Raw genomic sequence first — 13,594 nt, 5'->3', positions numbered from 1 at the left:
TCTGTTTAATTTGTCAACCAAGTGGCTTAGCCGGGCAACCTGCTAATGCGATTGGCAATTATTTACTTTGGAGAGCCCTGAAAAGCATCACTGGACTGTAGACTTTTGAATGATCTAGAAACCCATCATCTGATCAAACATTTCCTCATCTCCACCCTTTAAAAGAGGCTGCCTCTTAGGCCAACACAGCAGGAGAGGGAAGGGGCGACCAAGACAGCTGCAACATCTCTACAAAGTTCAGGTGAGCCCTACCTGCTCCCCTCCCCTCCCTACTCTGGGTGGCAGGGATGCCAGGGCCCCTGGCTGCCAGATGGGCCCTGGGAGACTGCACATAGGGTCCCTCAGTGGGGGCCTTTCCAGGAATCAGGACTTCTTTTTGGCCACTAGCAGGTGGGGGGTAACCATTCACTCTGCTTTCCCAGGAGACTGGTCACACTGATGTAGAAATGTTCTACAACAGGCAATTTCACGGCAATAGGAAGCACGTGGCTGTAAGGGTAAACATCTAAATTTTCGAGGATAGAACTCTCTCATGGAGTGCTATTCATATCCTGAATCAAAATCTCAAAGGCAAGAGTCTTAAATTGAGGTTGCCAATGAGGTTTCAGAGCATTCAAGAAGCTTCTAAATTATCCACCCAATTTTGTTTATTAGGATGCCTTTTTCCATGATTAGGGCTCCTTAGCTTCCATTGGATTCTTAAGGTCTGCTGCCCAAAAGAGATGCAGAGCCCCCGATGAAAGCTTACATCCCCAGAAGGGCTCCAAATCATTCTTTGGACCAAAAAGACCTCTTGATCCGAACTGACCACAACAATGATGGAGCTCTGGCTGGTTCGCCCAATTGGGGGAATTTTGCCCAAATCAGCCAGTCATTTCCAAAGTATAGGGATCAACTCTGGTTTTTAACATCTTTGCTGGCTGCCAAATGAGCCTGTGAGAAGATTAACCATATCTGGGAAAGGGCTGGGGCAAAGGTAGCCCAATCTCAGAGACTGCCCAAGAAGTTCATCCAGGTCAGCTGGAGAGAGAGGAGAAATAATTAAAAAGACAATGTGGCCCATTCTCTCTGTCCCTCGGCATTAGCTGTTAATCAGTCTGCTTTATTTTCTGATTTCCAGGACTTGAATTCCTTGCCATGTCATCTGAAGAAGGGAAACTCTTTGTGGGAGGGCTCAATTTCAACACCGATGAGCAAGCATTGGAAGACCACTTCAGCAACTTCGGGCCTATCTCGGAAGTGGTCATCGTCAAGGACCGGGAGACTCAGCGGTCTAGGGGTTTTGGCTTCATCACCTTCACCAACCCAGAGCATGCCTCAGATGCCATGCAGGCCATGAATGGAGAGTCCCTGGATGGGCGCCAGATCCGTGTGGACCTTGCAGGCAAGTCAGCCAGGGGAACCAGAAGGGGTGCCTTTGGGGGTCATGGGCGTGGTCACAGCTACTCTAGAGGTGGTGGGAACCAAGGATATGGGAGCAGCTGGTATGACAGTCGGCCTGGAGGATATGGATGTGGATATGGCAGGTCCAGAGACTATGGTGGCAGAAACCAGGGTGGTTATGACCGCTACTCTGGAGGAAATTACAGAGACAATTATGACAACTGAGATGAGGCATGCACACATAATGTAGATACACAAGGAATAAAAATTCTTCTGATCCAGCATCGTCCTTCCAAATGGCTGTATTTATAAAGATGTTTGGAGCTGCACTGAAACGTCTTTGTTTTAGTACATCAACTTCTATTTTTGAATCGAGTTCCCAGGGTAGCCTGTCAAAGACCTTTTAAAAAGCTCCATGTGTTTCAAAAGTTTTCCCTTCCATTTAAAGACAATTTCTGGGACATTGTAAAGTCTGGGTATTTTTCTTTTGCTAGTTTTTTATTTTGGGCTCTCAGGATTATTGGTTCTGGCAAAAAAGTTTGGTCAGGAAGATATTTTTTTAAATTAATGTGCATCTAGGGACATTTTAAAAATTTGTACACAATGTTCTCCTAACACAGTTAGGAAGCAGTTTCTGAACATACCTACAGGAAATCTCCATCAAGAACATGATTGCTAAAAGATGTTTTTTACTCTGTGTTATAAGACTACCACCCTGATTATATAGAAGAGCTTCTTTAAAATGTTTGTGAATATCATCTTTTTTAATACTGGAAGAAAGAAATATTCTGTTGTGTCTCATAGTGTTTAGGATGTCCTTCATGGAGCTGATTAAAAAGTTGGAATTTGAAAAAAAAAAAAGACAATGCGTATGAGTGGCCATTTGCACGTGGGGAGAGGGGAGTGTTAGGAGACTTGCCACTGATTTGCTGTGTGACCTTGGGAAAACCACTACCCCTTTCTGGTCCCCTGGTTCCCATATGCAAAGAAGGCTTTGGATGGCTCTGTGTTTTCCCCAACACAGGCCTGGATGAGGTGGTGGTTACAGCTGTGAGGGTTGTGACAAATTAAGTTGGTTACCGAGTGGAAAGCACTCAGCCTGGCAGAGAAATGCTTGAATTCAGCAGCTGTTACTATTCACAGCCTGGTGTTCTAGGAAGCAGACAAATGAAAGACCACCCCATCCCAAGTGGGCAGGGGCAGGGGTTCTATAGAATCCTCTCTCATAACAGTAACACACGATACCCGTCATTCTCACCACAGATACCGACAGAGAAGATGTTTCAAGTTGGAGGCGTCATTGTCTTCTGCGGGCTGCTGGCCCAGACCACAGCCATGCTTGATGTAATGGCAGGCTTGGCTATGCTCCCGAGGCTTCCACTCCCGGTCCAGGATCCAACCACGGAGGATCTGTCCCAAGAACATATGCGCCAGGACCAGGCTCCATCCATAGATGCAACCCCGGCTTTGCCCAACGTCCCCTTAGATCTTGCTGGAGACTTGACAAGCGGTAAGTCAGAGTCTGACCTCTTTCCAGTATCACAGGGGTGGGCAGGAGGACAGGGGGTAACAGTCAAGTGGTGGGAGGACAGGGATGAGTGAGGGTGACAGAGGGAGGATCTGGAATCATCAGCTCTGTCCCCGAGGACCCTTAATTCCATTTCCAGCTCTCAGCAATGGCTTGCTCTCTGGGAATCTGTTGGACATTCTCAAAAGCCTTCCACTCCTGGACATCCTGAAAGCTCAAGGAGGCACTTTGACTGGCCTGCTTGGGAGCCTGCTTGGGGGTGCGACCTCCATTCTGAACAGCCTCATTGAGTGAGTTGCCCTGAAATAGGGCCTTGGCACCCACCAGGGAACACCAGTTGGAGACAGGGGCCCTGGAGAGAAAGGGGAGTAGCCTGAACACAGGGCCAGGACTTGGTCTTAAAAAGCTTCTCACAATCTGGGGAGGGGGCCCACCAACCCTCTTGTACCAGTCATTGTCCCCAGTTCTGAAGTACATCCTGGGTCCCCAGGATGTACTAATCCTCATGACAACCTTAGAATTTAATCCCCAGTTTACAGATGGAAAAACCAAAGTACAGAAAGGTGCCAGTGTTCACACAACTAGAGTGATACAGAGCCAGGAACTGAATTCTAATCTACCTAAGTTCAAAGCCAAGGTTCTTTCCATTATGCCACAGTAATGTTGTTCTCCCCATCGGTGGAATCTCTTCAAATAGAGGTAACCTTTAATGTCAGCAATGAAGTGTAAGTTGCCCTTCATGATTATCTTGGCAGTATGACTAAGAACAACGTGATGTCCATGGAATGGGCATGTGATGGTTCATGTGAGATGCCCGAGAGTTCTCTAAGCAGGAATTCATAATGATACATTCTGTTGGGAGGACTGGAAAATGAAAATCACATGAACAGTGACTGGCTCAGAGAAGAGATGCAGTTCCATCCTTTCTTTATTCTCCCTAACATCTCTCTCCTCAATCCCATAATAAATATTATTAGCTACCACTGAAGATCATGACAGGATGAGTGACACCTACTAAAATTTTTACTCCTTTTGCCCATACATGTCCACTCATCCACTTACCCATCCTTCCTTCCATCTCACCACTTACTCTTTCTTGAATCTACTCATACATCAGTCTACTCACCCTCCTATCAATCTACAAATTCAACTAATATGGAATAGCCCCTTTCTTTTTAAGATTTCTTCATAAGTTAGGCACGTAAAACACAAATATAACCCAGATAAGGTCCCTGAAATACTTCATGCACTTGTAAGGAGAAGAGGGCCATATCTGTATCAGGATCTGCCCAACAACAGAAGTTGGGAAAGACTGACATGTGATTCAGAACCCATGTAGCTTTTGCTTCAGACTTTCCTCCTGGGAGAGTCTGGGTTAAAGGTGATTTCTGTCCCTAGTGGGGTTGAGGGCTAGAAAAGCTGATGTTTCTCCCTGGACAGTTTGAAGGTCACTGATGCCCAGCTGCTGGAACTTGGCCTTGTTCAGAGTCCTGATGGTCACTGTCACTATGTCAACATTCCTCTGGGCCTGATTCTCAATGTGAAACTGTGGGTGGTCTCCCAAGGGGGATGGGAGGATGCCTTACCATGGGACAACCTTACAGTCATGGGTAGCCAAAAAGAGGGAGTTGGAATCTACAGAGCTGAACTTCCAAATTTACTGTTATGTTGAATTACTTGGGAGACTCACTTGACCTATTTCAGCATTGGTTTCCCCTACTGGGAAATAACATAATGACAGCTGTGGGCAAAATGTAGTGAGCTGAGGCTGGCATTTTTGTTGAGGAGAAAATATCCTTCTTCCTTGGAGTGTGGTGGGGCCAGATACCAACAGAACCATCTCCTTTGCAGGTCCCTGTTGGAAAATCTATTGAAGCTGGCTGCAAACCTGAACATCACTGCAGAACTCTTAGTTGTGCAAGATGAGCAGGGGAGCCACTTGGTCCTTGGCAACTGCACTCACTCCCCTGGCAGTCTGAAAATTTCCCTGCTTGATGGGTGAGGCTGGAATGGATGGCTTCTCTTGTCCAGAGTTAACGGTGGAATGATGGAGGGATGGGTGGAAAGATGAAACAATGGGAGGTTGGGTGAATGGGATGGTTCCTCACTTAGAAGGTGAGTTACAAATCTCCCTATTTCTGCAAACAACATTCACAAGATCCTTTTCTTCCTTCTCTTTCAAATGGAGCTGAATTGGGGTTCCATCATTTTTATAACCATCTGTTTGGACTCTTAGTTTAACCTGAGTTTGCTTTAGGGTGATAGATGGTTTATACACATAAATGGACTGTAGGGTTTGGTTCGTATCTTTGACCTTTACTAAAATCTTTTTCAGTCTCCCCTGTCCTTGTTTTCTGTGTAACAGATCTTCTCCCCACATCTCTTACAGAAGTGCTTGATTTCCTGAAGATACAGCTCCTTTCTCTTTTGTTCAGTGTTGTATCTAATGTCATTGATATGAAGAAATTTTACTCCCCAGGATAAGACATTTGATAATATACTATTTGAAGGTATGAAATCATGGTCCTTGATAGCTTTTTCAGTTAAGAATTTTCTTCTGCTTAAAGACAGTGAGTCTAGAGACGTAAATGAACATCCATCATGGATGGGATAAAGAGAAGTGGTTTCTGCAGCATACACACATTCTGGATTTTGTATAGGAGAAATTCTACCAAGGTTTGTGCAAATTTAGCTTCCTTTTTATTTAAAATAAGATAATTCATAACTTTGCTTAGAAATTCTTCAACTTGCCCCCTAAGACCCTTAATGTTCTATCACAATTTTTCAGATAACTAAAATACTTTTCCCCAAAGTGGCTTATATTTGAATTTTTCTGATTTGTTGTTACCGGTTTTTAGAGATTTCAAAGACGGTCTGGTTTTTTTGTTTGTTTGCTTACTTTTGACTTGGATTCAACCCTGGAAATGTCATTTGCTATGAATCCTCATGGCCCCAGAGGTCAAGGTAGCCACCCAACACCTACGTATTGGGTTTGGAGAGATGTTGTGCAGGGTGGCTGCAAAATGACAGCTCTTAGGGGACTGCTGACAGGCCAGCTGCCTCGCCCATTCCTCATGTCCCCACAGCCTGCTGTGGTTTTAGTTTGACAAATCCTCTGGGGAAAAGGCTGTTCATCCTTTTTGAATTGGTCTAATCAGGTCAAATAAAGACAGCCTTGAGAGTGGGTGTTCGGGAGAACTACCAGGGTGGTCAAATAATGATGCTTCTCTATGTTTGAGCCTTCGATGTCACTTCAGCTCTGTTCTGCCCCTCTGATAGATTCTAGGCTTCTGGTTTCCACTGTGATTGTGGGCTGCTCATTTTCAAGGGTACATGGAGCTGGAGAGAGGGGAATGGGATTAGGGTAAATTAAGATGCCACAAGGCTGGCTGGCTCTTCTTACCGAGATTCAGCTATTTTTTCTTGAATAAACACTCCTGGAATGGTGCGAGCCTTTGGTTAATTTCCAGGGTTCTGAAAAGGTAGCTTTTGACATTTTTTGGTTTTGTTTTGTTTTGTTTAGTTTTGTTTTGGTGTGTGAGTGCCTGTTTCCTTGTTGCTTTTAGGGAAAAGAGAATTTGCAGAGGTCTTTACTCTGCTATTTTCACTGAAAGCTTCTCACAGTGGTTTTTGAAATGTGAAACAGTTGTCACACTACCTAAGTATGTTTTTATTAATCTGGCCACCTGAAAGAATGATTTGTATCCAGGGACATCTAATACTAGTTAAGTAGGAATTGGAATTGTTAGGGGAGGGGGAAGACACGCCTATGAGAAGTCCGGGTGAACGGTGGGAATATGGTGCCCAGAGCTGGGCTGTGGATGGGTGGCCAGGCAGGAAGAGAGTCAGGCAGCATGGACAGCAGGCAGCACGTCCTGTGATGATGGTCCCGGGTGCTTGTGTGCCTCTGCTTCTCCACGTGGATCCTGGGAGCCTCAGCTGAGGGGGGCTTTCAGTCCTTACCTAATTCCTACCCAGAAAGGACATGACCCAAGCAAAATCAGGTCCTGACTGCTGGTTTCTTGCCCGGAAGCTCCTTGTGCAGTTGAGGTCACTGTCTAGGGAGATGTTCACATAATTGTTGAGCTGCTTCCTCGAATTCAGTGACTCATCTTAGGTTCAATGGTCTTCTCCTTCTGCCAGGGTGGAGGATGCTTCCGCCATTAAATATTCACCAGAAGATGCATGGGAGTTTCCCACAATAAACCTTATTGCTGTTCTGAACCCAACGACTATCTTCCTTCCACAATGCCTTATTAGTTGGGACAACACTAGGTGAAGATAGTGGAAGATCTGGAAGCAGTGACAGATGTTCAGCAGGGTAGGGAATGGGTGCATCATCCCTGTTTTGTTCCCCTTTGGGATTAGACATCTTATCTACATTTATAATCTCAGCTTCCTCACTTCCTTTCCTTTTCTCCTTAAAATTAGGCTTCTTCCTCCAAAAAAGTGACTCTTATCCAGCGCATTGACAATCTCTTTATTTAAAATTCCTTTTCTCTAGGCCTATCTTTCTCAAGCCTTTCAGAATTGACCACTCAGAACCAGTCTGTCCTTCCTCCAATACTTTTTCCATGTCATCTTTATCATCCCCTTGCTTAGGGAACAAGCCAGTAAAGGCTGGATTCAAGGAAGCAAAAGAGCAGTGGTCGGTGACATGTATTCAGCATCTTATAGGACGTCTCCTTTGGGGTCTCCTGGACACCTGCACACAGAGTGGCCACAGCTAAAGGTGTCATCTTCCTGTTAGAATCCACTCATCCTTCCACATTCCCCATTACCCTGGGGCTCCCCAACCTGCGACATGGATGGGAGCCACCCACACCCACAAATTCCAGTCCTGCCTCCTGACCACCCCTCAAATCTGCTCTTTCCTTGTATGGTACATGGCATCTTCATCTTTGTCTAGATCATGGCATCTGCCCCGAACCCCCATGTCCATCCTTCCAAGGGGAAAACAGCAATCATTCTGTAATCCGCACTCATAGGAAGAGTTTGTCCTGCTTAAGACCTTAAAGATCTTCAATGTAATCCTATGGCCATAACCTCCCAGTCCAAGGTTCTTCTAAATTTATTAGTCCCAATGTAATGATGACACATGGCAAGGCTCCCAGTGCCAAGAAAAGTGACTTTATTTGAGGAGGAACATGGAATGGAGCACATGATTGGTTGGCAAGGAGGGGGAGCAGGTCTCACGAAGAAAAGGCCTCATTGGTCCCAACATTGTGGCCATGTTAATCTCAGGACACGAGTCACCTGTGGGCAGTGGGAAACAGGGCAGGAAGTTGGATGAGCAGCTGAAAATGGTCCTGTTGGGAGAGGACCTCAGTCAGAATGGAAAATCAAGGTCACTGACACATATTGATTTTGGCCTCCAGACAGAGGGAAGAAGACTGAGATCCTGGCGTTAAGGGTCTTGTCTCAGCCACAGGGTAGGCCATGTGTGTGTCTGTGTGTCCATGTGAAACGGAGTGTAGTGAGTTGCATGTGTGTGAACATGTGTGTGAGTGTGCGGGTGAGACAGTGTGTGCATCTGTCTGTCTGTGTGAGTGACCAAGTGTTGGTCTGGGCATTTATGTGTTCCTCTGTGTGTATGCATGGCCACTTGTGTTTGCATCGTGGCTGTGTTGCTGTGCCACCTCCCACTCTCTAGTTGGCTGTCACTGTGCCATGTCCCCTACTGCCTTCTCCCCACAACTCCTGGGGACATTGGGGTGGGGCAGAATCATTGGGTGCATTCATCAGAACTCACCAGCTTGGTTGAGGCTGGGACCCTTGAAGGAAGTCTTCGACCGGGGTGGCAATTTGCGTTCCACTGAGCAGCATGTCTGGGGAAAAAAAAAACATTTCAGAGTGCTGGTCTTAGAACAAAGCAGTGCAGAGTACCCCACGTTCCCGCTAGGCCAGAAGCCAGGGGATGTACATTCTGTAGATCCAAGTGAGCGCAGCCACCTCCCACCAACCAGCTCTGTTGTTCTCAGTGCAGGGGCCATTTCGGGGAAGAGGTTCTATACCTCAAAATGATCAGGATAGTTCAGGGTGAAAAACTAAAATAGGGCAGAGTTGAGGCCAGATGGATGTGGCTGCCCTTTGGTTTGCAGGGACAAAGTTCCCTGGGGGAAGTGATTGTTCCTGCAGAGGGGTAGGTAGGGAGGGTTTGTGAGCTGGTACTTACTAACAATATCATGCACAAGGGTGACATCCAGTTTGCTGAGAATGCCATTTACCAGAGGGCACACCTGACCCAAAGACAAAGCAGACAGGGATGTTAAGCACAGGCACCTGTAGGAAGACCCTAAGACCAACAGCATCCCAAAGAGGATTATTTGGGGGAGATTTTCTATGACTCTTCTGTGGCTAGAAGTGTTTCATTCTAAGCATTCCCTCAGATCACATCTCCAGATTAGGCACAGAAGAAACTAAAGCTATGAGGGAGTTGCAAAGGGCCCGAAATCACACAACATATCCAATATTCACTCTCTGATACCACATGTGTTTCTAAATAGGGTGAACTTCTCTGGGAGGGGTGAATTTTTCTTTTTTTTTATGTTTATAAGGGCCACCCAAGCATAAGCTTGATGACTGCTTGTCTGTGGCCATATAGGGCTGGACAATGAGCTGCCTGGGGCAGGTGCCAATTTCAGCTGCCGTGTGGATAAGTGCAGGACCTGGTCCAGAGCAGGAACCAATGAATGTATTTTGAAGGATGGAAAGAAGAAATCTGGACCAATTTGTCAATGAACAGATTGATGGATGGAATTTACTGATCAAACTGAAGGGCTCAGATTAGCTTTCCTCGGGGTCTCTTTCAACCTGAGAAGCCCTAAGATTCAAGGATTGGGAGACTTCCATTTGTGCAACTTACTGTGCCCTGTATCAGATCAGGAAGTACGTTAGTCAAGATCCCAGTAATGGTATCAATAAGATTTTGAACGATGGGAACAGATCTGAAAGAGAAAAGCCATAGTATGATGTGGTGCCTTCAGAGGCCCGGGGTAGAGATGGAGAAGTCCTCAGAGGGGCCAATCTGCCCACTTTAATCTCAGCCCTAAACAACTGGAACTGGACCTTGTCCATCACACTCATGTGAGGGGAGAACACAAACAGGACCCTTTAAGGGTCAGTAAGGCCCTACACAGCTGTTCACACAGTAGATACATGTTGACCAAATGCACAGTTCCGTAGCATAGTAGGTGTTCAATATAATGCTTTGTAGAATCCCATACATGAATGAAAAGTGCTTAGCACATGATTATCATGAAGATTCAGCAAGATAACACATGTTAAGTATATGCTTTGTGTGATCACTAAATGTTAGCCATGATGAGGATGACTCTTGCATATTCTACACGATTCAGTCTCCCTGTGTGACAGGCACTATCATAACATGAAGCAAGCTAGTTAGTTTTCCATAGTCATTTTATCCCTTACCCACACAAAGGTCATTTACATCTATGATCTTGGTGGATTCTATCGATAATTTGCTTCCATATTATAGAAAAGTAAGTTGAGACCCAGAGTTAGGGTCAGCATTGAAATTCACTCAGGAAGTCCTCTATATTTTCCCACTCCCCTCTGAGAATCGAAGTTGGCACCCAGATCTCTTATTGCCCAGTGCAGTATAAATTTGGTTGGCCTGACCTAAGAAGGAATAAATGACTATTACCCATGATCTGTCCATCCATTCACCCCTTTATCTATATGCCCATCCTGCCTTCCATTCATAAAAACATCTAGTCATCCAACCAGCCAACCATCCATCCAGCCAGCCCTTCTTCCATCCTCCCACCCATCCGTCTTATCATTCTTCCATCATTCCATTCACCTATCCTCCCACTGTTTCATCTTTCCACCCATCCATCTATCATTCCACCCTGTTAACTCTGCATAGGAGAAGCCATCAATTCCAGCCTCACCCATTAAGCAGGGAGATACTCAGACTGCCAGGGGATTGAGTGCAGTCACCAAGGACCAAGTGGCTCCCCTGCTCATCTTGCACACATAAGAGTTCTACAGTGATATTCAGCTTTACAGCCAGCTCCAATAGACTTCCCAACAGGGACCTGCAAAGGAGATGGTTCTGTTGGTATCTGGCCCCACCACACTCCAAGGAAGAAGGTATTTTCTCCTCAACAGAAATGCCAGGCTCAGCTCACTCCATTTTCCCCACAGCTGTCATCATCGTATTTCCCAGTAGGGGAAACCAATGCTCAAAGCGGTCAAGTGAGGCTCCCAAGTAATTCGACATAACAATAAATTTGGAAGCTCAGGTCTGTAGATTCCAACTCCCTCTTTTTGCCTACCCATGGCCATAAGGTTGTCCCATGGTAAGGCATCCTCCCATCCCCCTTGGGGGACCACTCACGGCTTCACACTGAGATTCAGGCCCAGAGGAATATTGACATAGAGACGGTGACTATCAGGATTCAGAACAAGGCCAAGTTCCAGCAGCTGGGCATCAGTGACCTTCAAACTGTCCAGAGAGAAACATAAGGTTTACCATCCCCCAAACCCATTAAGGACAGAAGCCACCTTTAACCCAGCATCTCCCAGAAGGAAAGTCTGAAGCAAAAGCTACATGGGTTCTGAATCACACATCAGTCTTTCCCAACCTCTGTACGTGGGCAGATCCTGATACAGACATGGCCCTCTCCTCCTTACAAGTCTGTGAAGTATTTCAGGGCCTTATCTGGCTTATATTTGTGTTTTGCATATCTGATTTATGAAGAAATCTTAAAACGAAAGGGGCTACTCTATATTTGTTGAATTAGTAGATTGATGGGAGTGTGAGTAGACTGATGTATGAGTGCATTGAAGAAAGAGTAAGTGGTTAGATGGAAGGAAGGATGGGTAAGTGGATGAGTTGACATGTATGGGCAACAGGAGTAAAAGCTTTAGTAGGTGTCACTCATCCTGCCATGACCTTCAGTGGTAGTTAACAATGTTTATTATGGGATTCAGGGGAGGGATGTTAGGGAGAATAAAGAAAGAATGGAACTGCATCTCTTCTCAGAGCCAGTCACTGTTTAGGTGATTTTTCATTTTCCAGTCCTCCCAACAGTATGTATCAAGCATTGTCGTTATGGATCGTCGTTATGGATTCCTGTTTAGAGAGCTCTCGGGCATCTCACGTGAACCTCCACATGCCCATTCCATGGACATCACGTTGTTCTTAGTCATACTGCCAAGATAACCGTGAAGGGCAACTTACACTTCATTGCTGACACTAAATGTTACCTCTATTTGAAGAGATTCCACCGGTGGGGAGAACAACATTACTGTGGCATAGTGGAAAGTACCTTGGCTTTGGACTTATGTACATTAGAACTTGGTTCCTGGCTCTGTATCACTCTAATTGTGTGAGCACTGGCACCTTTCTGGAACCCAGTTTTTCCATCTGTAAACTGGGGATTAAACTCTAAGGATGTCATGAGGATTAGTACATCCTGGAGACCCAGGATGTACTTCAGAACTAGGGACAAGGACTGGTACAAGAGGGTTGGTGGGTCCCCCAGATTGTGAGAAGCTTTTCAAGACCAAGTCCTGGCCTTGCGTTCAGGCAGCTCCCCTTTCTCTCCAGGGCCCTGTCTCAAACTGGTGTACCCTGGTGGATGCCAAGGTCCTATTTCAGGGCAACTCACTCAATGAGGCCCCCAAAGACCCTTAATGTCCTATCCCAGTTTTTGAGATAACTAAAATATTTTCCCCAAACTGGCTTATATTGCGATTTTTCTGATTTGTTGTTACCAGTTTTTAGAGATTTCAAAGACAGTCTGGTTTTTTTTTTGACTTGGATTCAACCTGGAAATGTCCTTTGCTATGAATCCTCATAGCCCCGGAGTTCATGGTAGCTGCCCAGCACATACGTATCAGGTTTGGAGAGAGTGTTGTGCTGGGTGGCGGCAAAAGCACAGCTCTTAGGGGACTGCTGACAGGCCAGCTGCCTCGCCCATTCCTCATGTCCCCGCAGCCTGCCGTGGTTTTAGTTTGACAAACGCCTCTGGGGAAAAGGCTGTTCATCTTTTTTGAATTGGTCTAATCAGGTCAAATAAAGTCAGCCTTCAGAGTGGGGTGTTCGGGAGAACTACCAGAAGGTCAAATAATGATGCTTCGCTATATTTGAGGGTTTGATGTCCCTTCAGCCCTGGTCTGCCCTGCCCCTCTGGTAGATTCCAAGCTTCTGGTTTCCACTGTGATTGTGGGCTGCTCATTTTCAAGGGTACTGTGGAGCTGGAGAGAGGGGAATGGGATTAGGGTAAATTAGGATGCCATGAGGCTGGCTGGCTCTTCTTACTGAGATTCAGCTATTTTTCTTGAATAAACACTCCCAGAATGTTGCGAGACTTTGGTTAATTTCCAGGGTTCTGAAAAGGCAGCTTCTGACATTTTTTTGTTTTTGTTTTGTTTTGTTTTTGGTGTGTGAGTGCCTGTTTCCTTGTTGCTTTTAGGGAAAAGAGAATTTGCAGAGGTCTTTACTCTGCTATTTTCACTGAAGGCTTCTCAGAGTGGTTTTTAAAATGTGAAACAGTTATCACTCTTTAAAAGTCCTAAATATGTTTTGATTATTCTGGCCACCTGAAAGAATGTTTTGTATCCAGGGGCATCTTATACTAGTTAAGCAGGAGTTGGAATTGTTAGGGGAGGGGGAAGACACGCCTATGAGAAGCCTGGGGAACGGTGGGA

At 45.7% G+C, this 13,594-nt stretch overlaps 1 protein-coding gene and 3 pseudogenes across 1 annotated transcript; 2 read left to right on the top strand and 2 right to left on the bottom strand.

The window, feature by feature from the left end:
* The window catches only part of LOC101419731 (BPI fold-containing family A member 3-like), a 205,358-nt pseudogene that overhangs the window by 165,330 nt on the left and 26,434 nt on the right, over positions 1–13,594 (bottom strand).
* Positions 1,089–2,126, top strand: LOC101419291 (RNA-binding protein 3 pseudogene; annotated as a pseudogene).
* On the top strand, positions 2,662–4,913 carry LOC101421034 (BPI fold-containing family A member 1-like). Its single transcript, XM_004452809.1, has 4 exons — positions 2,662–2,893; positions 3,051–3,201; positions 4,352–4,459; positions 4,763–4,913. The coding sequence occupies exons 1-4, from the start codon at positions 2,662–2,664 to the stop codon at positions 4,911–4,913; spliced, it is 642 nt and encodes a 213-aa protein (XP_004452866.1).
* LOC139437560 (protein DBF4 homolog A-like) lies at positions 5,182–12,757 on the bottom strand (annotated as a pseudogene).

This window comes from Dasypus novemcinctus, chromosome 24 (genome assembly GCF_030445035.2).
Source record: "Dasypus novemcinctus isolate mDasNov1 chromosome 24, mDasNov1.1.hap2, whole genome shotgun sequence".
NCBI classification, from domain to species: Eukaryota; Metazoa; Chordata; class Mammalia; order Cingulata; family Dasypodidae; genus Dasypus; species Dasypus novemcinctus.
This window is presented reverse-complemented; position numbering and strand designations above follow the sequence as displayed.